The 24084-nt window shown below is 45.6% G+C and overlaps 1 protein-coding gene across 2 annotated transcripts in view; it reads left to right on the plus strand.

The window, feature by feature from the left end:
* The window catches only part of MFSD8 (major facilitator superfamily domain containing 8), a 243487-nt gene that overhangs the window by 105969 nt on the left and 113434 nt on the right, over nt 1–24084 (plus strand). For both annotated transcript variants that reach the window (XM_069242303.1, XM_069242309.1), the window contains one exon: nt 11239–11479. In XM_069242303.1, coding sequence (XP_069098404.1) covers nt 11239–11479 — 241 coding nt within the window. The remainder of the gene's footprint in view (nt 1–11238; nt 11480–24084) is intronic.

Genomic DNA, 24084 nt, shown 5'->3' on the forward strand with positions numbered 1-24084 from the left:
GGGTCCAGCCAGGCTTGGCCCAGGAAGGCAGAACAAAGGACTTCCTCAGAGAGAGGGTGTTACACCCTCTTCCTTTGGAAAAAGGTGTCAGGGCTGGGGAGGAGTAGCCTCCCCCAGCCTCTGGAAATGCTTTGATGGGCACAGATGGTGCCCATCTCTGCATAAGCCAGTCTACACCGGTTCAGGGATCCCTCAGCCCTGCTCTGGCGCGAAACTGTACAAAGGAAAGGGGAGTGACCACTCCCCTGACCTGCACCTCCCAGGAGAGGTGCCCAGAGCTCCTCCAGTGTGCTCCAGACCTCTGCCATCTTGGAAACAGAGGTGCTGCTGGCACACTGGACTGCTCTGAGTGGCCAGTGCCAGCAGGTGACGTCATAGACTCCTCCTGATAGGCTCTTACCTGTGTTGCTAGCCTATCCTCCTTCCTAGGTAGCCAAACCTCCTTTTCTGGCTATTTAGGGTCTCTTCTTTGGGGAATTCTTTAGATAACGAATGCAAGAGCTCATCAGAGTTCCTCTGCATCTCTCTCTTCACCTTCTGCCACGGAATCGACCGCTGACTGCTCAGGACTCCTGCAAAACCGCAACAAAGTAGCAAAGACGACTACTGCAACCTTGTAACGCTGATCCTGCCGCCTTCTCGACTGTTTTCCTGGTGGTGCATGCTGTGGGGGTAGTCTGCCTCCTCTCTGCACTAGAAGCTCCGAAGAAATCTCCAGTGGGTCGACGGAATCTTCCCCCTGCAACCGCAGGCAACAAAAGACTGCATCACCGGTCCTCTGGGTCCCCTCTCTGCATGACGAGCGTGGTCCCTGGAACCCAGCAACTCTGTCCAAGTGACTCCCACAGTCCAGTGACTCCTCAGTCCAAGTTTGGTGGAGGTAAGTCCTTGCCTCCCCACGCTAGACTGCATTGCTGGGTACCGCGTGATTTGCAGCTGCTCCGGCTAGTGTGCACTCTTCCAGGATTTCCTTTTTGCACAGCCAAGCCTGGGTTCCCGACACTCTAACCTGCAGTGCACAACCTTCTGAGTTGTCCTCTGGCATCGTGGGATCTCCTTTTGTGACTTCAGGTGAGCTCCGGTTCACTCTTCTTCGCAGAGCCTGTTCCGGCACTTCTGTGGGTGCTGCCTGCTTCTGTGAGGGCTCCATGTCTTGCTGGGTGCCCCCTCTGTCTCCTCACGCAATTGGCGACATCCTGGTCCCTCCTGGGCCACAGCAGCATCCAAAAACCCTAACTGCGACCCTTGCAGCTAGCAAGGCTTGTTAGTGGTCTTTCTGCGTGGGAACACCTCTGCAAGCTTCTTCACGACGTGGGACATCCATCCTCCAAAGGGGAAGTTCCTAGTCCTCTTCGTTCTTGCAGAATCCACAGCTTCTACCATCCGGTGGCAGCTTCTTTGCACCCGCAGCTGGCATTTCCTGGGCATCTGCCCAATCTCGACTTTGTCGCGACTCTTGGACTTGGTCCCCTTGTTCCACAGGTACTCTCGTCCGGAAATCCACTTTGGTTGCATTGCTGGTGTTGTTCTTTCTTGCAGAATTCCCCTATCACGACTTCTGTGCTCTCTGGGGAATATAGGTGCACTTTACACCTACTTTTCAGGGTCTTGGGGTGGGCTATTTTTCTAACCCTCACTGTTTTCTTACAGTCCCAGCGACCCTCTACAAGCTCACATAGGTTTGGGGTCCATACGTTATTCGCATTCCACTTTTGGAGTATATGGTTTGTGTTGCCCCTATACCTATGTGCTCCTATTGCAATACATTGTACCTTTACACTGCTTGCATTACTTCCTTTTGCTATTACTGCATATTTTTGGTATTGTGTACATATATCTTGTGTATATTTGCTGTCATCATACTGAGGGTACTCTCTGAGATACGTTTGGCATATTGTCATAAAAATAAAGTACCTTTATTTTTAGTATATCTGTGTATTGTGTTTTCTTATGATATTGTGCATATGGCACCAGTGGTATAGTAGGAGCTTTGCATGTCTCCTAGTTCAGCCTAAGCTGCTCTGCTAAGCTACCTTTTCTATCATCCTAAGCTGCTAGACACCTCTTCTACATTAATAAGGGATAACTGGACCTGGTGCAAAGTGTAAGTACCCCTTGGTACCCACTACAAGCCAGGCCAGCCTCCTACATTGGTTGTGCAGCGATGGGATAAGTACTTGCAACTACTTACCACTTTGTCATTTTGTACTTTTCATAAGAGAAAAATATACAAAACAAGTTCAGTGTATGCACACCTAACCAAAAAGTTTAGCTTTTCTTCTCTTACTCTATTGCTAAGTGCTGAAAAGTACCTCTAAATTTTCTAAAAGTTTCTAAAAAGTTGAAAAAGTTTTTTTTTCTGTTTCCTTAAAAAGTTCTGAAACTTTTTCTTTCTTTTTCTGTCCCTTAAACCCTTTTCTATCATGTCTGGTACAGGTCCTACTCTTGATCTGGCCAGCACAGCTTATGATCTCCTTAGCTGGAAAGGTTTGAGAAGTCTCTGCATTGATAGAGGTTTAGGGGTAGGGAAGAATCCCTCTAGAGAATTGTTGATTAACATGCTCATTGAAAATGATAAGGCCTTAGCTGGCACATCAGTTGAGAAGTTAGCAGATGGTTCACACTCTGATTCTGGGGTAGCCCCAGTAAGAATGTTAGATGGTATTCTTTCCAACCTGCCCCTTAGCAGACCCCCTAGCATAACTGGTACTAATGTGAGCTCTCATCACAGTAGGGATGGCATTACTTTAGGCCAGGTTGTTAGTATGCCAACTGTTAGGGACAGGTCTCCTTCTGGTATTTCACATAATTCTTCTGTGTCAAAGCATGCCCAACCCACCCACCCTGATGACAGAATGTTAGAAAGGGAGCTGAATAGATTGAGAGTGGAAGAGACCAGGCTGAAGCTTAAACAGCAACAGCTGGCTCTAGACAGGGAATCTTTAGACTTAGAAAAAGAAAGACAGAAGTTGGGGTTTGGACCCCATGGTGGCAGCAGCAGTATTACAGATAGTAATCCTGTGAAAGAACATGATTCTAGAAATCTGCATAAGATAGTTCCCCCTTACAAGGAGGGGGGTGACATTAACAAGTGGTTTGCTGCACTTGAGAGGGCCTGTGTTGTACAGGGGGTCCCTCAAAGGCAGTGGGCTGCTATCCTATGGCTATCTTTCAGTGGAAAGGGTAGGGATAGGCTCCTTACTGTTAAAGAAAGTGATGTCAATAATTTTACAGTTTTAAAGAATGCACTCTTGGATGGATTTGGCTTAACCACTGAACAATACAGGATTAAGTTCAGAGAAACCAGAAAAGAGTCCTCACAAGACTGGGTAGACTTTGTTGACTATGCAGTGAAGGCCTTGGAGGGGTGGTTACATGGCAGTAAAGTTTCTGACTATGAAAGCCTGTATAATCTGATCCTGAGAAAGAATATTCTGAATAACTGTACGTCTGATTTGTTACACCAATATCTAGTGGACTCAGATCTGACCTCTCCCCAAGAATTGGGAAAGAAGGCAGACGAATGGGTCAGAACAAGAGTGAACAGAAAAGTTCATACAGGGGGTGAAAAGAAGGGCAAGAAGGAGGATGGTAAGTCTTCAGACAAGGGTGGGGACAAATCGAAAAATGAGTCTTCATCAGGCCCACAAAAACACTCTGGTGGGGGTGGTGGGTCCAAATCCTCTTCTAATCAAGTAAAGAAACCATGGTGCTATTTATGTAAAGTAAAAGGCCATTGGACAACTGATCCCAGTTGTCCAAAGAAAAGCACCAAGCCTCCCACTACTACAACCCCTACTGCTACACCTAGTGCCCCTAGTAATAGCAGTGGTAGTGGGAGCAAACCTACTAATAGCCAATCCAAGGGAGTAGCTGGGCTCACTTTTGGTAATTTAGTTGGGGTTGGTCTTGTTAGGGAGACCACAGAGGCTGTGCTAGTCTCTGAAGGTGCCATTGATTTGGCCACCTTGGTTGCTTGTCCCCTTAATATGGATAAGTACAAGCAACTTCCCCTAATACATGGTGTTGAGGTTCAGGCCTACAGGGACACAGGTGCCAGTGTTACCATGGTAATAGAGAAACTGGTACACCCTGAACAACACCTATTTGGTCACCAGTACCAAGTGACTGATGCTCATAACAACACTCTTAGCCACCCCATGGCTGTTGTAAATCTCAACTGGGGGGGGAGGGGTTACTGGTCCAAAGAAAGTTGTGGTTGCCTCAGATTTACCTGTAGACTGTCTACTAGGGAAAGATTTAGAGACACCAGCTTGGGCAGAAGTGGAGTTAGAGGCTCATGCAGCAATGCTGGGCATTCGTGGGCATATTTTTGCTTTAACCAGGGCTCAGGCCAAAAAGCAAAAAGGATAGGGTGACTTGGATCCTGGAACAATGGACCAAGTGCTCCCTAAAGCTAGGGTTAGTAAAGGTAAATCCCTACCTACTATCTCTCCCTCTACAGTGGATTCAACTTCTGAGGAAGAAGAATTTCCCCCCTGTGCAGAACCTTCACCAGAGGAGCTTGAAGCAGACACTGCTGAGCTTTTGGGTGGAGGGGGGCCTGCCAGGGAGGAGCTGAGCGTGGCACAGCAAACCTGTCCCACATTAGAGGGTCTAAGACAGCAAGCTGTCAAACAGCAAAATGGGGATGTCAGTGACTCTCACAGAGTTTACTGGGAGGACAACCTCTTGTATACTGAAGCAAGGGATCCAAAACCTGGAGCAGCCAGGAGATTAGTGATTCCCTGCAATACAGAGTTCCTCCTAACTCATTTTTGGTATTGTGTACATATATCTTGTGTATATTTGCTATCCTCATACTGAGGTTACTCACTGAGATACCCGTGGTATAGTAGGAGCTTTGCATGTCTCCTAGTTCAGCCTAAGCTGCTCTGCTAAGCTACCTTTTCTATCAGCCTAAGCTGCTAGACACCTCTTCTACACTAATAAGGGATAACTGGACCCGTTACAAAGTGTAAGTACCCCTTGGTACCCACTACAAGCCAGGCCAGCCTCCTACAGATCCAGACCTGCGCTGGTCATGCCATCTCAACCTTCCCCAACGTTGGACCCAATGCCGATGCTCTCTGAGCCCACTGACTGTGCCACCCCTATTCTGAACCACAACTCAGATATGGAGCTGGAAGGACATTACATTCTGGTGCTGCCTGAAGCAGTCCTTTTGCTATTGGCTAGGGTTTGGGGAAGAATGGGAGGGGGTTACTGGGCCCTGAAGAATACCAGTCCTATGAAGATCCCAATATGGACTGGTGTGAGGAACTGGGTAAAGCCATTGCACTGTATACTTCTCCAGATACTAGTATGCTGAGGTCCCTGACCTTCAGTTGCCTTTGGTGGCAGTCAAGTCTAACATCTTGACGAAGATGCTGCAGCTAGGAGTCTCACCCTCAGAACCGCTACTCCATCTTAATAAAGCCCCCACTGTTTTTTTTTACTGGGAACCTAATACAAACCCAGCACAGGGGCTCCTATGAATAGAACGATTGCTCGTCGCCAAGGTCCCGCACCGGGAGACCCAAATTTGCTCACCTGACACCCTACCCCAGAGAGCTTGGTAGTCCAGGCCTCTACGTCCCACATAAATTCTGGCACATTCCCTACTGCATCCCCGGACAGGGAATCCAAGAGACTGGACGCTTTGGGGAAGAAGGTGTTTTCTTCCGCCAGCCTGGCATTGCAGTTCATGAACACTAGGTGGGACACGGTTGTGCAGATGCTGCCAACGGTCCAGAAGGAGGCCCAGCCGTGCTCTCTCAGGCTGTTACCAATGGGGGTGGTGCAGCAAATTTCACCATCCATTGTGGACTTGACTCGATCGACTTTCTGGGCAGAGCGGTTTTGTCAACGGTTGCTTTGAGGCGCTACACCTCGTTGAGGACGACTGGCTTTTCGGGTGGTATCCAATCATCCCTTATAGAAATGCTCTTTGATGGCTACTGTCTCTTTGGAGACAAGGGGGATTCGGCACTGGATTGCCCTAAAGGCAGTTGGGTAACAGCCAGGTCCTTTGGCCTTTCTATGACCCCATGTCACCCACAATCTGATTTCGTGCCTTTTGTGGCTATGGAAGGGGCTTCCAGCTGTACCAATACCCTCACAGCCACTGTCCCATGCATGCTCTACAATCTCTGCATGGCAGAGGGCTTGGTACCCACAGTCCTCATAGTTCAGGCAGCTAGCAGTCGAGTCAATCCACCACCTTCCCTTCAACCTCCAAATCCTCCTAATCTGCCCTCATACCATCATGGGAATCCAGTTGGCAGCAGGATCCGCATTCACCTGCCCCACTGGCAGACCATAACATTGTACAGGTGGGTTTTACAGATGGTTCAAAGGATCTACTCCCTCCCCTTGGTGACCACCCCTCCCCTATGCCACTGTCTTATGACAGACTGACAGAGAATTATCTCTCCCATCTCTGCCAGGAAGTCACAGCTCTTTTGGCCAAGGGAGCCATAGAGAGTTTGCTGACACCAGAAGTAGGTATTGGTTGTTATTCCTGCTACTTTCTGTTACTGAAAAAAGACAGAGGTCTTTGTCTTATCCTAGATCTACGGGCCCTCAACTAGTTCCTCAAGATGAAGTTCAGAATGTTCATGTTCAGGTCCTGTCTGTCCTAGATCCAGGAGACTGGATGGTAGTGTTGAACTTGCACGATGCATATTTCCCCATTCCTGTCCTGCCTCCTCACAGGCGTTACCTGCGATTCACGTTAGGCCATGAGCATTTTTAGTTTGGCCTAACAGCGCCCCTTTGGTGTTCACCAAGGTGATGGCAGTGGGTGCAGCTCATCTTCGGACATCAGGGCTGTCAGTCTTCCCTTATCTCGACGACTGGCTGTTGAAGGTGGGCTCGCCCCAGGCAGTCATCTCCCACCTCCAGACTATGGCAGACCTCCTGCATTCCCTGGGGGTTCACTATTAACGTGCTGCAGTCACACCTGAATCTCTCCGATGCTCCCTTTCATTTGAGCTGTTCTGGACACAATGCAGTTTAGGACTTATCCACCCTAATGGCGAGTCCAGGATATTGAGCCTATGATACCAATGTTTCAGGCTCTATCCTGGATTTCAGTAAGATGGACTCTGAGGCTGTTGGGACTCATGTTATCTTGCATCCTGCTGATACCACATATGCCATATGCGGGCTCTGCAGTGGAACCTGAAGTTCGAGTGGGTGCAGCATCATGGGAATCTCCCTGACATGGTCCATACCTCAGAGTATTCTTTGAAAGACCTGCAGCAGTGGCTAACAAACCTCCACTGGGTCAGTGAAAGACCCCTCTTCCTTCCCCAACCAGATCTCACCACAGTGACAGATGCATCACTCCTGGGATGGGGCAGCCATCTGGTAGAAGTGGAGATCAGAGGCTGGCATTGAAAGCCTTTCTACCCTCCAACAAGGGGAGGCTAATGCAGGTGTTCACAGACAACAGCACTGCTATGTGGTACTGCAACAAACAGGGTGTGATGGGGCCATGGACCTTTTGTCAAGAGGCTCTACATCTCTGGACATGGCTGGATCATCAGGACATATCTCTGGTGGTTCAACACCTGGCGAACTCCCTGAACCCCAGGGCAGAAAACTCAGCTGAAGATGCCTAGCAGATCACCAATTGCGCTCAGCAGTTGGGAAATCCTTGGTTCGATCTGTTCGGCGCTGCTGAGAATGCGCATGGTCAGCAGTTTTGCACACTGAAGTTTCCAAGGTGGCTCTCGCTGGAGACATTTTTCATCTTCAGTGGAGATTTGACCTCTTGTATGTCTTTCGGTCCATACTACTTCGTGAGGATCTTCTGTTGCATCAGCAAGGGAGGGTTCTCCACCTGAACCTGTCCAATCTCCGCCTTCTTGCGTTGAGATTCAATGGTGGCAGTTGACAGCTTTTGATTTTCCTCCCCAAGTCTGTGATGTCCTCTTTATGGCCATGTGTCCCTAAACTAAGACACATGCTTGCCAATAGAAAAAGAAAATGTGACATGGTGTGCAAAAAAACAAGTTGATCCCCTTTCTGCCCCCATTCTCAGGCTCTTCTTTCCATACTTTCGCTTGCACAGCAGGGCTCTGCACTGGGTACTCTTAAGTACCATTTTTCTCTTCTTTTTTGTGGTTGTGCTGACTAGCCATCACTATTCAAGTCCATTATTGTAAATAGGTTTCTAAAGGGTCTTGTAAATCTCTTTCTCCCTTCCTCAGTGGGACCTTACTTTTGTGGTAACATTATTAATGTGAGCTCTTTTTGAGCCTCTCCGTAATTGTTCCGTCAGGCTCCTTACATTCAAAACAGCCTTGCCACGTGGTGATTACATCTGCCCCCTATTATATACACATTAGAAATCAGGAATGGGCATAGAAAGCAATAGAAAACAGTGAAATAACAGAAAATAAGGGAGGCCCTAGAGGGAGACCAAACCATATACTAAGTAAATAGAATGCGAAAGACAGACCCCCACCCAAGGAAGTAGAATCTGTAGAGGGGAACTGGAGGAACTAGACACCCCAAAAAAGTAGGTACCAGAGTGCCCCCCCCCCCAAAGCTACCAGAGGAGAAGAGGTAAGTACTTGGTTTTTCCCCAAAGCTACAGGTAAACTTTGTAAAAGGACTGTGTAAGACCCAAGCAAGACTGCAAGGAACAGAAGACGAATCCTGTCAAATGAAGGGGACCAAGTCCAGTTCCAGTTGGAGTGTCTGGCTGGGACAGGAGCCACTACCCACCCTTCAGGAGATGCAGGACCAGGTCGATGGTGAAGACCAGGAGTCGGCTATGCAGTACAGCAGCAGAAGTAGAGTTCCACGAGTGATGCAGTCGATGTCCTACATCAGAAGAAGAGTTGGAGTCATTCAGTGGTGTGAGAAAACCACCAACAAACCTTGGCAAAGGCAAGAGTTGCAGAAGAAGAGTTGCGGGGGGAGTCAACCCCAAGAGGGGAGTCCCAGGCAACCCTCAGCAGTGAGGAGAGCCAGAAGTCGAGGATGCAGGCCCCACAGGCAACTCACAGGCAGCAGGCACAGGAGTTGCAGTGAGGCCCACTCAACACACCTGGAGAGGAGTCCCACGTTGCTGGAGCAGCAAGCAGGTGGCTGTGCTTTGCAGGGAAGAGTGCTAGAGGCCGGGCCACACAGAGCCTGAAGATCCCTTGGAAGAAGAGCCAACAAGCCTTGGTAGCTGCAAGAGTTACGGTGCACAGGTGTACTGTCCTGCAAGGGAGAGACCAGGGCTTACGGATTCTCAAGGTGGACAGCTGGTAGAGAGGACCAAGGAGACCACTCCAGACCACCACCTGTGATGCAGGATCCACGCGTCCAGAGGAGAGAGGATCCACGCAGCCAGTCGTTGTTGCAGTTGGTGCCTGCGGATGCAGGGGATCGACTCCTTCACTCCAAGAGAGATTTCTTCTTGCTTCTTGTGCGGGCTGAAGACTCGCCGCCCTCAGAGGATGCACAGCCAGGGAAATGTTGCAGTTACTTGAAGGAGCCAGAGAAACAAGGTTGCAAAGCGAAGTTGTCGTTGGAGTTGCAGATTGTCGGTTCCTGGAGGGTCCAGTTGCAGTCTCAGTAACCAGAAGATGAAGTAAACGATGCAGAGGAGTCCTGCTGGAATCTTGCACGACAATTCTGAGGACCTACCCTAAATAGCCCAGAAAGGGGGATTGGTCATCTATAAGGGTGACCACCTATCAGGAGGGGCCTGTGACGTCACCTGCCTGACCTGGCGACTCAGATGCTCCCAGGAGCCTCTTCCCACCTTGGATTCAAGATGGCAAAATCAAGTGGCCAACTGGAGAAGCTCTGGGCACCACCCTTGGGGTGGTGATGGACTGAGGAGTGGCCATCCCCTTTCCATTGTCCAGTTTCATGCCAGAGCAGGGACCGGGAGTCCCTGGACTGGTGCAAACTGGTTTATGCAAGGAGAGCATCAAATGTGCCTTTAAAAGCATACCTGTTGCTTGGGGAAGCTACCCCTCCCAAGCCATGTAACACCTATTTCCAAAGGGAGAGGGTGTTGCCTCCCACTCCCAAAGAAAATCCTTTGTTCTGCTTTTCTGGGCTTGAGCTGGTCTAGCAGAAACCAGTCTGTAGGATGGCAGCAGCGAGGGCCGCCTGAAAAAACCCTGCAAACTGGTAGGAGCAAAGCTCGGGGCCTCTAAGGAGCCCCCAGAGTGCTTGGAATCATATAACCAATACTGAAAACAGTATTGGGGTATGGTTCTGACATGTTTGATACCAAACATGCCCAGGTTTGGAGTTACCATTATATAGCTGGACATAGGTAGTGACCTGTGTCCAGTACACAAGAAAAATGGCTTCCCCGCACTTAAGAAGTCCGGGAAAATGGAGCTGATGTTGGTTGGGGCACCTCTGCTCATGCAGGGGTGTCCTCACAGACAGGTACTTGTATCCTGCCCTCTGGGCTCGGAGGGCCAGCCATAGGGGTGACTTACAGTGACCTGGTGCAGTAACCTGTAGTGAAAGAGTGCATGCACCTTTTCATGCAGGTTGCAATGGCAGGCCTGCAGATACACTTTGCATGGGCTCCCATGGGTGGCATAATACATGCTGCAGCCCATGGGGAACCTTAGGTGTCCCAGTTACTGAGGTACCATGTACTAAGGACTTACATGGGGCACCAGTATTTCAATTGTGGGGTGTACAAAGTCAGGAACAGGTAAATATAGTGGGAGAGAGCACAGTCACTGGGGCCCTGGTTAGTAGGATCCCAGTGAACACAGTTAAAACACACTGACAGCAGGGAAAAAATGGTGGTAACCATGCAAAAAGAGGGTACTTTCCTACAAGAGTGTACAGTCAAAAGGATTTACATCTATTTTTGGTACAGAAGTATACTATTTCTACCAAATGGAGTTCTTTTTTTTCTGTTGAAACATTAGTTGCACTACAGTGGTCTTGGATTTGCATTTTATGTCAGTCTAAACTGAAATGTTAACAATCAGCCAGTAATAGCTTATAAAACTGTACTGTGAACTACACCACAATATGTTTTTTGACTGCTTAACATTTCTTATTTTCTACCCAGCCTTGCTTGTTGAATCGTAGTAAAAAATTGACATTATCCTTTTCTTTTTTTCTCTTGTGTATATTGCAACTTGGTGTAGAGTAAAAGATGGTTTCATGGATTAATGTTAATTGCATTTTTTGTACTCATGCGTGGAATGTATCTCATGACTTTTAAAGAGCTTTTTATTTTTTCCTCAGATTGATCAAACAGCAGATACAAGTTTTCTAGGATGGATAATAGCTTCATACAGCCTCGGGCAGATGGTAGCCTCTCCTCTATTTGGCTTGTGGTCAAATTACAGACCAAGAAGAGAGCCACTTGTTGTCTCAATTTCCATATCTGTGGCGGCCAGCATCCTTTACTCATATGTCCATGTTCCTTTTTCCAACAATAAATACTACATGCTGATTTCCCGTGCACTTGTGGGGTTTGGAGCAGGTAAATATACAAATAAAAATTTTAATAGAAGACTGAATCGTCATCCACTAATTCCAAAGATTTTTCAGTGTTATTTTGAGGCAGGCTGCTGGTTGACCATTTGTTGCTTTTAAGTTCTCTGGGTGCAGACTGTGGTTTGGAGTTTGTGTGTTTCAAAAGGGGAAGCTCTGACTTTTCCCTCACCTTATGGTGGTTGATGTTTTTTTCTGTGGTGGTACTCTCTCGGGTGAAGAAATGTGGAAAAACCTGAATATAGCCTATTGAAAGTATAAACTAGCTCATGGGCTTTCTCATCGGGGTATTCCATAGGGCAATTCAGATCTTACAGTAATCCACTTAACTGTGTTATTTTTATTTATTTTTTTGTTTATTTATTATGCACTTTTATATAGCACAAACATGGTCCAAGGACATTCCAGCTCTAGACATGAGAACCATACATGTTACATGTAAATATGTTTTTATTGGTATTTAAGTCAAATAATACAAAGACAACAGTGTGACAGTAACCCAACGTCTATCCTTTCCAACTCAGAGAACCTTCTCTCCCTTCTCTACCTCCCGTGCCATCCCTATTCCTCGCTTTACCCCAACTCTTTACCAAGGCGGGCTCAGTTCCACGACTTTTGATTTGATGGTCGTGTTCCCAGGGATAATGGTGTGCTTCTCCACTCAGGTATTTTTAAAAATTAGCTCTCAAATTTGGAATTGTTCACAATCTTGAGTAGAATCAGAATAAGCTTGTATTCGATTTATACATGACAATCATAAAAGCCTACACAATAAAATGTTTAAAACCAGAAAGGGAGCTCCCTGCCTCACACTCCAGCATGCAGTCTGCCCCAAAGCATCATAGTAAATGCAGTACAAGTTTGTTTTATATCCATAAAGTAAACTGTAGTCTTTCACCTTGGTAGGTGCAGCAAGTGCCATAAATCTCTGGACACGTGTTTCTGGGTTCAACCCTTCATCAGAAGAGAGCAGCTTTGTCTGTGGAGTTGCTGGAAATGCTGCCAAAAGTCCTCTCAGGTTTATGTACCACTCACTGGCACGCAGGTGCTCAACCAGAGCTCATCAGCTCGTTGGCTCAAGAGAGCCTTCTTAAACAGGAAAACCAGAAAGGGAGCACCCTGCCTCACACTCCAGCATGCAGTCAGCCCCAGTGCATCATGGTAAATGCAGTACAAGTTTGTTTTATATCCATAAAGTAAACTGTAGTTTTTCACCTTAGTAGGTGCATCAAGTGCTGTAAATATCTGGACATGTGTTTCTGGGTTCAGCCCTTCATCAGCAGAGAGCAGCTTTGTCTGTGGGGTTGTTGGAAATGCTGCCAAAAGTCTTCTCAGGTGTAGCACTCACTGGCACGCAGGTGCTCAACCAGAGCTCGTCGGCTTGTTGGCTCAAGGGAGCCTTAAACAGGAAAACCAGAAAGGGAGCACCCTGCCGCACACTCCAGCTTGCAGTCAGCCCCAATGCATCAATGTAAATACACTACAAGTTTGTTTTATATCCATAAAGTAAACTGTCGTTTTTCACATTAGTAGGTGCAGCAAGTGCTGTAAATCTCTAGACACGTGTTTCTGGGTTCAGCCCTTCATCATCAGAGAGCAGCTTTGTCTGTGGGGTCACTGGAAATGCTGCCAAACTCCCTCTCTGGTTTATGTACCACTCACTGGCAAGCAGGTGTTCAACCAGAGCTCGTTGGCTCAAGGGAGCCTTCTTAAACAGGGAAACCAGGAAAGGGAGCTCCCTGCCTCACACTCCAACATGCAGTCAGCCCGAATGCATCATGGTAAATGCAGTACAAGTTTGTTTTATATTTATAAAGTAAACTGTAGTTTTTCACCTTAGTAGGGGCAGCAAATGCTGTGAATCTCGGGACACTTGTTTCTGGGTTCAGCCCTTCATCAGCAGAGAGCTGCTTTGTCTGTGGGGTTGCTGGAAATGCTGCCAAAAGTCCTCTCAGGTTTATGTACCACTCACTGGCATGCAGGTGCTCAACCAGAACTCGTCCGCTCGTTGGCTCAAGGGAGCCTTCTTAAACAGGAAAAGTAGAAAGGGAGCACCCTGCCTCACACTCCGGCACGCAGTCCGCCCCAGTGCATCATGGAAAATGCAGTATAAGTTTGTTTTATATCCATAAAGTAAACTGTAGTCATTCACCTTAGTAGGTGCAGCAAATGTTGTAATTCTCTGGACACGTGTTTCTGGGTTCAGCTCTTCATCAGCAGAGAGAAAGTTTAATGGCCTATAAATAATTTAACATAACATTACAAATAAAGACAGATGGCAAAGATTATAAAAACAGATATGCGGGCTGACATTGGACAAAATCAAAAGACCTCAACAACGGTAAAATCATTAGATTCCTCTGTATATTAAAATATTTACAAAATAATACAGTAAGAAACGTACTTTGCGTGAACTCATTGTCACATGGACATCTTTCTAAAGATAGAGACCAATCATTCATTTTTAGAAAGCTTATCAAATGATGGAAAATGTCCAATCAAAAGCGAGTTAAAGCGAACCAATGCGGAGCATTATTCGCCTCCTTTAGATAGGGTTGCATGCAGTAAGATGTTAATACCAGCTGTTTTTTTAATTACACTGGGCTTGGGGAGTTCAGCAGGCAATCTTATCTCTTCCAGGAGGTACAGGCACTCATTTGCAAGAACTGTTTGCCATAAACTAGCATGGTTTCCGGTTGATTTAAATATTCATGATGTCCCAGATTAACTGGGAAGTTCTTAATGTAATTTAACCACAGGATGTTTAATGCTTGAGTCGATCTGAGACAATCCTTGATAATCTCACGGTTCAGGCCAGAATGCGCAGAACTCCAAATCTTATGCCACAGTAAAATTGGCTGGATCTTAACTGTGTCAGTTATGAATGATACCCGTAACTCAGCATGACACAAATAGACAGGGCTACTGGGGGAAAGACAAAGAAGATATCTCAAAAATATATTTTCTATCAATTGCAAAACATGGCATTTGCCATATTCCCACAGGCCTGCCCCATACAAGGCTGTTGACAGACACTTTGCCTTGTAAATAGCAGGTCCAGGGGAGGTATCTTTCCAAGTTTTCGGGCAGAGTTGCGCAGCGCCAAAGTATTTTTCTGAAAATGTAACCTGGTTATAGCCTTTGTCCATGTCCCAGCCTGATCAAACACAATCCCCAAGTATGAAAACATTTTAGTGTTACAAATCCTCGTGCCACATCATTAAGTTGCAGGACTTCAACATTTTTTTCCTACACCTCATGGCAAAAGTCTTACTCCTATTAACTAATAGCCCCAGATCCTCCATATAAGATACAAAATATGTTAGTAGCTGCTGTGCAGCCAGAGGCGTTCGTGCCGTGAGCACAGTGTCATCAGCATAGAGGGGGGCGGGGACAGGTCAGTGACCAATTTGGGGCAAATTTTTGCATTCAGCAACTAGCACCCTACCCAAGCTGTTTATATAATGAGAAGAGGAATGGTGCAAGGACTCAGCTCTGCCTCACCCTCTTCACAATGCCAAATGGCTGGATACACTCACCCTTAATTCCATACTGCACCCTCTCCCTACACCCTTGGTAAAGTTGTCTAAGAAACTGTACTATGGGGGGATCCACACCAAGATCCGTTTGGATCACACAATCAAACGCAGATGACAGGTCGACGAAGACCATAAACAGGCTACCCTGTTTAATCAGACAATATTTTGTAATCCGCATCTTTAGGTTAAGACCGTGCTCCATTGTCCATACTCCTGTTCGGATTCATACTATATATCAGATAGAATATTCATATCTTGAGCTCATAACTGTAATCTGTATAGGACAATACGTCCAGCCATCTTGACCAGCAAATCTAATAATGAGATTGGCCGGTAGGAGGCTGGGCTATGCCGGTCCCTCTTTTTGTAAATAGGAACAATGAGCGAGTCTGACCATGTTTCCAAGTAGCCTACTAGAGAGCAGGCCTCCAAAACTCGAGTCAATAGGGGTCCCCAAAAAGGGATATTAGCTTTGAATAGGTCTATGGGAGTGGGATCCGATCCTGGAGCCTTCCCACCTTTCTTAGCGTTTATGGCCTTGACAACTTCATCTAATGTAAATGAAAGACTAATAGGGAGCTAGGAGAAAACAGCGGACTACTAACTGGAACCTCATGGTCTTGGCTACCCGGCCCATGTAAAGAGTTTGACTAAATGCCTGAAAAATTTAATATCCAATCGATCTCGCTGATTGCTATTTCCAAGCGTGGCCCATCTTCTGGTCTCTAATAAGGAGAATTAATTACACAACAAAATGCAGAAATATCTTCACTGTAGCTGGCCTTTTGCAATAAATCCCAAACTTCCTCTCTTAAGCCATTTCTCTGCTGCTTCAACACCAGCTTATAATTTTTCCTGGCAGACTGAATTTCAAATGTACAGCAAGGGGAATGCAACTTTTAATGCTCTATGCGTTTTGGAGCAAGGCCCGTCGAACCACCCCCTATTCTTGTAATCATATAACCAATACTGGCAACAGTATTGGGGTATGGTTCTGACATGTTTGATACCAAACATTCCCAGGTTTGGAGTTTAGTACCCGTTATAATAACCAATAGGTCATCCTTAGCCCCCCCCCTTGCAATTGTCTGGAAAGCCTCTAAAACTTTCTGGGGACTAGTATCATTATCTAAGCAGACCTTGAAATCCTTCTTATTTACCTTTATTAACTGTTTTAATAACTCATAAGGGTCAATTTGGAAACATCGCAAAGAGTAGCCATTGATACTCGCAATATCCATGTTGCCTATCGTACAACAGTTTAGGTTGGACATCTGAGTTATTGTATCATTAATCAAAAGATCAAGATTGATGCTCTGTGGACAGTGGTCACTACACACATTATGATGGGTAATGAATTTTCCAATCCTTGCAGGCTGCCTATTGGTAATTAATACATAATATATAACGGAATTCTCACCTTTTCCATTATATTTACACTTGAGAGGGGCTGTTGGGATACAAATTTCCTTACAAAAGGCCAGATCGTAGGTGAATAAGAGTTTCTTTAATTTATCACCATAGTAATTATGTGAAAATGTGATTGATCAGAGTTCTCACTGTCAGTTAGACCACATATCTTTTTGATTGTTTGGTGCACAATTCGATGTTAAAATCCCCACCCCATAATATAATCACGTCCTTGCTAGTACCAGTGTCAATGATTTCGAGATATTTGTCCAAATGACACAAAACAGATTGTATATCCACCTTTGGATTGTTATTATAAAAATTAATTACTGCTAACACATGTAGGTGAAAGTTTAATGGGGACAGTCTGGTAAAAGATTTTACATACTATCATGGCTATGACAAATAGAAGCAGGTAATTTGAACATAAATACATATGCCCCCCCTTCGGTCTCCCAGAGTTGGATGGTACAGCAGATGTGTGGAAGGTCCTGTATCCATTTAAATGAATTGGATTAAATGCCCAAGTCTCCTGGAGACATAGGGCCTAATTCTGGGTTTGGCAGTCCCACCGCTGGACCGCCAAACTCGCAGGGAGGACACCACTGCTTTTGCGCTGCCGTCCCCTAGGGTGTATTACAATGTTCAGTGCTACAATATTGGCCTTGGCTCCTTTACTGGAGCTGAGGCCAATATCATAGCACACAGCACCCTCGGAATGTGTACTGTCTGCAAAGCAGTCAGTGTGCATTCCCAGGGTGCTGGGCAAGGGTCCCCCTGGGGCCCCCAGCACACCCTTACCATAGCAGAGGACCGTCATGAAAAGGCGGGTGGTAGGGTGAGTTGTAATCAGCCAGGCAGCACCGCCCTGGCTGAGTACAACTCAGACAGCCGTCCCCCCGTCGGGAGCAATGTTCTCGACGAGAACGGTGGTCTCCTGGCAGGTTCGCTTGCCAGAGTTGTAATGTGGCGGTCGAACTGTCACAGTTGCAGCCGTCCGAGCATCAGTGAGGCTGGGGCTTAACGCGATGCCCAACCTCAAATTGCGAGTTGGTACCGACTCGCAATTTGAGGCTGCGACTCGCAAATAGGAAGGGGTGTTCCCTTCCTATTTGCGACCGCATCGCCACGCTGATTTGGTTCGCGGTCGCAAACCAACTCGCAGTTACCATCCACTTGAAGTGGATGGTAACACATTCGCAAAAGGGAAGGGGTCCCCGTGAATGCCCATGTCCTATGGACCACTGCCTACTCTGAAAAAACCGAAACTAAATGGTTTCGGAAGTTTTTCGTTTTGCAGCTCGTTTTCCTTTAAGGAAAACGGGCTGCAAAAAGTAAAAAAAAAAACTTATTTATTTAAAAGCAGTCACAGACATGGTGGTCTGCTGTCTCCAGCAGGCCACCATCCCTGTGAGTGCTTTGACTCGCTATGGGGTCGCAAACTGCGACTCACCTCATAAATATTCATGAGGTGGGTCTTTGCGACCCCATAGCGAGTCGCAGAAGGTGTCTGAGACACCTTTCTGCATAATATTTTGCGAGTTGCAAATTGCGAGTCGCTGTGACTCGCAATTTGCAACTCGCAAAATATTTTTTGGCTACATCTGGCCCTTAATCTCATCAGATGAGGCAGTCCTGTTACTCTCTTGTTAATGGGTTTTGCAGGAGCTAATTTAGTAGGTGCTTTAGAATTAAACATCTCAACCTGAACTTCCCCTGTCGTCGTTTCATTTGACTTAGGGTGACCTAGTGTGTTTTGATAGAGGCTTGGGGTCAAGCTCACAAATCGATAGAAAATCTGAAATATTTTGAATGCATCCATTGTTGCTCTTTCCCACTATATTTGCCACTGTTGTTGTAGGTGACTTATCATAGTTGTCTCCACTCTCTTGGTGGGGGTGGGTGACACACATTCCACACAGGTAGGTAAAGACTCCTTCACACTTGTGATTTACTTTTCTATGCCCCCATAGCCGCTGTAATGTAGTTCATTAGAGAGGTGAATGGTGTTCCCACATTTTTTACATTCGCGCCGAATATAGGATGTTTTCTCTTCCTTATTGTGTAAGATATATGCCTACTCACTCTGTATTGAAGGCGGCAGCTATAATCTCCCCCCAATCCTAGCGCAACAAGACAGTAGCGGATTTGTCAATGGAATTACACTAGCAGATCTATAATGCCTGTAGGCACCTGAGCCAAAACAAAGCAATAAGACACATCTCACTATAGTCCAACCCCCTAGCTATACAATATCGGTTCAAGACACCTCAAATCAAGTAAAAAGTCTATGAAGATCCTGAACAAATAAAATATCTACTCTTAGAAGGACTGTCTCAACCTTCACATGCAGTCACATCTCGGGGCCAAGGATGGTGGCTCTGCCCTGCCTCTTCCTGTCGCTGACAGGCACAGGAGGGGCCTTGCACATGCCCCGCACCACAGGGGGAGAAGCAGCGCTATAAGCACGATGAGAACGCCTCATCTTCAGTGCAGTTGGAACAGATGAGGCAGTGGTGCACCCTTGGGACAGGGAGTCCCAACAGGGTGCGTCTATAGTAATGCTGGGCAGCCCCTAACCAGCTAATGCATCCCGCTCTGTGGTGGGAGAGGCAGCGCTATAAGCACGATGAGAACCAGCAACCTCTTCCACAAATCTTGAATACCTTGAGTTAGTCTTTTTTTCTTGACTTGGGCTGCCTTTGATAAAGTTTTCTTCCCCAGGTTCCACCATAAACATTCAATGCATTTATCGTCTGTGGGGGCAGTGTGTTGGCCACAAAGAGATAAGATTGTTTATCTGCGGAGAGATGAGCTAACCCCTCTGGCCTTAAAGCCGATATATCTCTTTAGCTGTCTGGTCCAGCAACACCAGTTTCGGGTATCGCTCCAGCACCGAGCCTGTTATTTCCTCAATCGTGGTGAACACCAAGTCCCTTAAAGGCTGTATGTGGGGGAAGGACCAAAGGATATGTGTCAAAGTCCCATCCTCCTGACATCGTCTCTAGTACCCTGCATGCCCTAGATGACCCATCAGTGCCACCTTTTCGGGCTGTAATGCCATCTATTGAGTATGTGTGAGTGGCAGAGTTGTTCTTGAGAGTGAGGGTTTAATACCATTGCTTCGCATGGAGGAATATCTTAAATTCACTTTCCCAGAAATGTTGAAACACGGGTTTTTCTCTCCCTCGTGTTTAGAGTTGAGCATATTGTAGATTTGAGGTGTAGTGTGCTGATCACCCATACACGCCTGCAGGTACCTCTCAAATTGAGATAGATTTCTACTTGTCCCCTGTTTAATTCTAGGGTCATGGAGCCGAGAGTGTAGCTGCATGTGTCTGTAGCACTCTACTTTGGGAAGGTCATACTCGACCTTCAGATGTGCAAAGGTGTCAACCTCCCTGTGATCAGACGTGTCTGTTTTGCATTCTTTGTCTTGCCCTTTCTGGAATATTAGTCTGTTTAAGCCAGGCATCAACTCTGTAATTCCCCAGGGTGGTATCAAGGGCAACAGGATGGAAGTCAGTCCCATCCTGACTGCCAAGCTCTCCCAATCCTATAGGATGGCCCTCATCACTGGTGATATGTACAGTGAGGGAAGTCTGGTGCTTTTAACCTCCCAAAGCGGTCCTCCTGTATGAGTCATCATACACTAACCCTTTTTGGTCTCTCTTCGGGCTCAGTGGATCAAGAAATGCAGTAGGGGGCTGCATCATAATAACTAAGCAGATCAATGACCCCCAGTCCACCCTGTCGTGGCCATAAGGAACATCGATGTTGAGCCATTCTGTGCATGCTACAGAGCCAGACAAAAGAGAAGTAGAGTGGCTGGAGCTAATGTGTAGTCTCTGGGAATTTATAGGGTAAGTTTTTGAAAAATGTAGAGGCTTTTGGGAAGAATGGACATCTTAAGAGGTGCAATTCTGTTTTGGAATAGTGGAATAGTGTTTTGTGCTTCTGTATCACTCTTCCCTTTGTAGTTGTAAATTTATCTCTCTTTATTTCCATGGAGTATTTGCTAATGCATGGCACAGATATGTGGTAGCTGTATTTTCCTATTTAAACAAGGTTGAATGCCACAGCTCTCCGACGCACACTTTAGGGGCTGGGACATTGAAGATTTCTGTTTGCTTAGTGTTAATATTAAACACAGATATCTGCTGATAGGTTTGAAGCTCAGCCATATCTTGTCAGTGAGAACTTAGTAGGTCAGGTACTGAGATCAGAATGTCGTCTGCAAACATTGTAAGTTTCATATTCTGGATCACTTTGAGTTACCCCTCCCAATGGTCAGCCAGTGGGAATGCTGGGTGTTGACTCTAAATCGAGTCCTGGGGCATTGATAGCTAAAAAGTAACTCATTTCAGAAGCCCTTTCCTATCCTCATTGCCAGAAACATGTCAGCCCTACAAGTCCCACTCAAACCTGTCAAATTGATTTTCAATGTCCAGGGTGACCAGAAAAGAACGTTGTATCCCATGCTGCCAATATCGAAGAGGTGAATAGTTTTTTTCGTGTTGTCACTTGTTTGGTGCTCCTGAATAAAACCCAGCTGGTTGAGATGGACACACTCTCCTATCATATCTTGCAAGCTAAAACTGTTAATGTTGGTAGAGAATTGTACGTTTGCGATGGGGAGAGATTGGTCTGTAGGATCTACACTCATCAGGCCCCTTACTTGGTTTGAAGATAGGAGATATCATTGACTCAGCTGTGATACGAGTCACACTTCCTTTACTGATCATTTCCTGATAGACTTTATATAACATTGGCAGCAGTGAGGCACCAAAGCATTTGTAAAAGGTGAGTGTAAACCCGTCTGGGCCTTGGGCCTTTGCAGGGTGTAGTTTCGCTATGGCATAAGGATTTCTTCCTTTGATACTGGTTTGCAGAGTTTGTCTCTGTCGCTAGGGCTCATTGTAGGAAAGTTGGCCTCTGCCAGATATTTTTTTCTTGCCAAGGGATCAGTCCTTTCTCTACTATAGAGGGGATTATATAATATATGTAAACATTCTATCTTATCCTCTTACCACATGCAAAGCCAACCATCCCGACTTTTCACCGTTGAGATATTGCTCCCATCTAAGTAGGTTTACTAGTAGTTTGCCTGATTTATTATCTAGCTTGTATTATTTATTATCAAACTGGCTAGTAGGTAGTCTGCCTTGCATCACTGTTTTAATCTGTCCCCAGGTCATTATCATTTTCCCCCAAATTTTCTGTGCTTGTGTGGTTCAGTTCTTGTAGGTCCCCTCTTAATTGGATCTTCTTGAGGCAAGATGCCTCTGCTATAACGTTTCCCCTAAGTACCGCTTTTAGTGCATCTCGGAGTGTAGCTGCATTTACTTTCCCTTTATCATAATGAATGATATACTACTCAATGCTAAGCTTGAACCAGACATTTGTCATGAGAAACAGGTGGGAAGTTAAGCCATTTACCCAGAATTACAGATTGCTGTGCTGAGGCTGAGATTTGAGCCTGGTGCCCCACATCCAAAGTTGGCATCTCTAACCATTAGGCCACATCCCTCACCTTTAGTTTTATATCAGTAGAGCCTCTTTTGGTGACGTGTTGGCCCCCTTCCACATGGCCTGTGTTGATTTGTGGCCATGTATACATAAAAGTTCCAAATGGAATTACCCAAAAAACATTCAATACATTTGCAGGGGCTATCATTGTACAGCAAATCGGTAAGATTATTATTTTAATCGTTTTGTACGTAACTAAATTAGAATGACAGTTCAATAAGTGAATAGTTTCTCCAAGTGACGGCACACTGTAAGTGAAGATAAGTGGGTGAGAAAGAGAAAAGCAAAAAACAGTACAGTGCACGTGACTTATAAATGCCTTAACAATCAGGATGTCAGATACAAAGTACAATCCACCCAAAATACACTTTTTAGGATTTCTTAGAGTCTGGCAATGTTTGCTGAGGGTGGACACATGCAGTTCTGGTCTCAGGCTGACACGCACAGAGAGCCTTGTTGGATGCATTCGGGACAGCACCGCCAGTCGTTTGTGACTCTAGTGACATCTGTAGGACATTGGTCATCCAGGTTCATTCCTATACATTGGATTTATGCATGTTCCTTTTTGGGTCAGGTTGCTACATTGCTGTCCTAGAGAAGTCCCCGTTCTAATGACTGCAAGGGTCGAAAATAAACGTTTTAGTCGTACCCATGTTTGCACTGAATGCTGGACGCTAAGGACTCCTAAGAAATTTATTTTGTATTCGAAATTTAATTTGTATTTGATGTCCTGATGGTTAAGGCATTTATATGTCATGCACACTGTATTGTTTCTTTACTTTTGTCTTGCTCACCAACTCCCCTTCACTTACCCTGCACCGTCATTTGTAGCACCTATTTATATATTTTCATTCTATTTTTTTTTATGTACAAAACGATTAAATCAATAATCGTATAGATTTGCAGTACATTAAATGTGACAGCAGGGCCATTGAATAAGATAGTCCTGCAAATGGGTGGAATGTTTTTTGAATAATTCCTTTTGGAACATTTTTTTATATAAATATATGACCTTGATTACTTTAGTTCCATTGAAATATAGGATTCCCTGTAATTTCTTTTGATCTATGTTGGTTTGTGTCATTCTTGGTTGCGTGTAGAGATTTTGTCTACCATATCGATTGGGATTGTTTTTATTGTTTGACTTTGATTCTCTAAGTACCCTGTCTCCTTGTCCTATGGTTTGATCTGTCTCGATTTCTCCCTACTCCTGATTGCTCTGCATTCGCCAGTGTACCTATGTCTAAAATATTCCATTCCCATTGTCTGTCCGGCCATATATTTCTCTTTTCCTATTCCCATTTGTCCTCCTAACTCCCTTCACAGTGATTATGCTAAAACCTCCAACCATCAGAGTAGGTCATGACCTTAATCACCAAAAACTGAATAAAGAACAACAGTCCGTTTCTGAAACATGGACGGTCTAAATGAAGGATGTGCATGGCGCAATTGCATCTGGATGTGTCATTGAATGGGGGAGATCCTGAAGATCCTTCTTAAAGTTTTCACAAGAGGGGTTTGTCCTTATGGCAGTATTCCTAGTATTCAACACTTTGGGAAAGCACTACGGAAAGCTTCTTCACTTTTATTGTTTTTTGAAGAAGGCTTTTTGACACATGTAGGCATTCTGCCCTTTGCAGCATGCGTGAGCTCAAGTAATTTACAACACTCTTTTGCAAAGCTGTTTTCAGGCCAATCTTAAATAAGCTTTTGGCCTCAACAGAAACAACTCGGACTGATTTATTGAACGCTGCTTTTAACAGTGTGCTTTGTTTTTTCGGTATGCTGTATATTAAGAAGTTGCCATAATCTAGCCTCGAAAATACCTGGGACTAAACAACTGTTTTAAAGCTTTCTCCTGGTAAAAGGGACTTTGTGCCCTGGAGAAGTCTGTTTTGAAAGTGAGTACCTCCTACTAAAGCGTTAATGTGAGTATGTTTATTTAGTTTTCGTACTGTTTTAATTTTCTGTAGACAAAATAGTTTCATGATCTGCTGAAATTGTCCTTAGTTTTGAGGAGGTCTTGGGTTCCAGAACAGACTGGTCAATTTCATTAAAGCTTCTGTCCTGGAAGATTGTTTTTTATGTGTGTTGGACTTTTTTGCTTATGCAGGGT

This window comes from Pleurodeles waltl, chromosome 1_2, assembly GCF_031143425.1.
Source record: "Pleurodeles waltl isolate 20211129_DDA chromosome 1_2, aPleWal1.hap1.20221129, whole genome shotgun sequence".
Lineage (NCBI taxonomy): Eukaryota > Metazoa > Chordata > Amphibia > Caudata > Salamandridae > Pleurodeles > Pleurodeles waltl.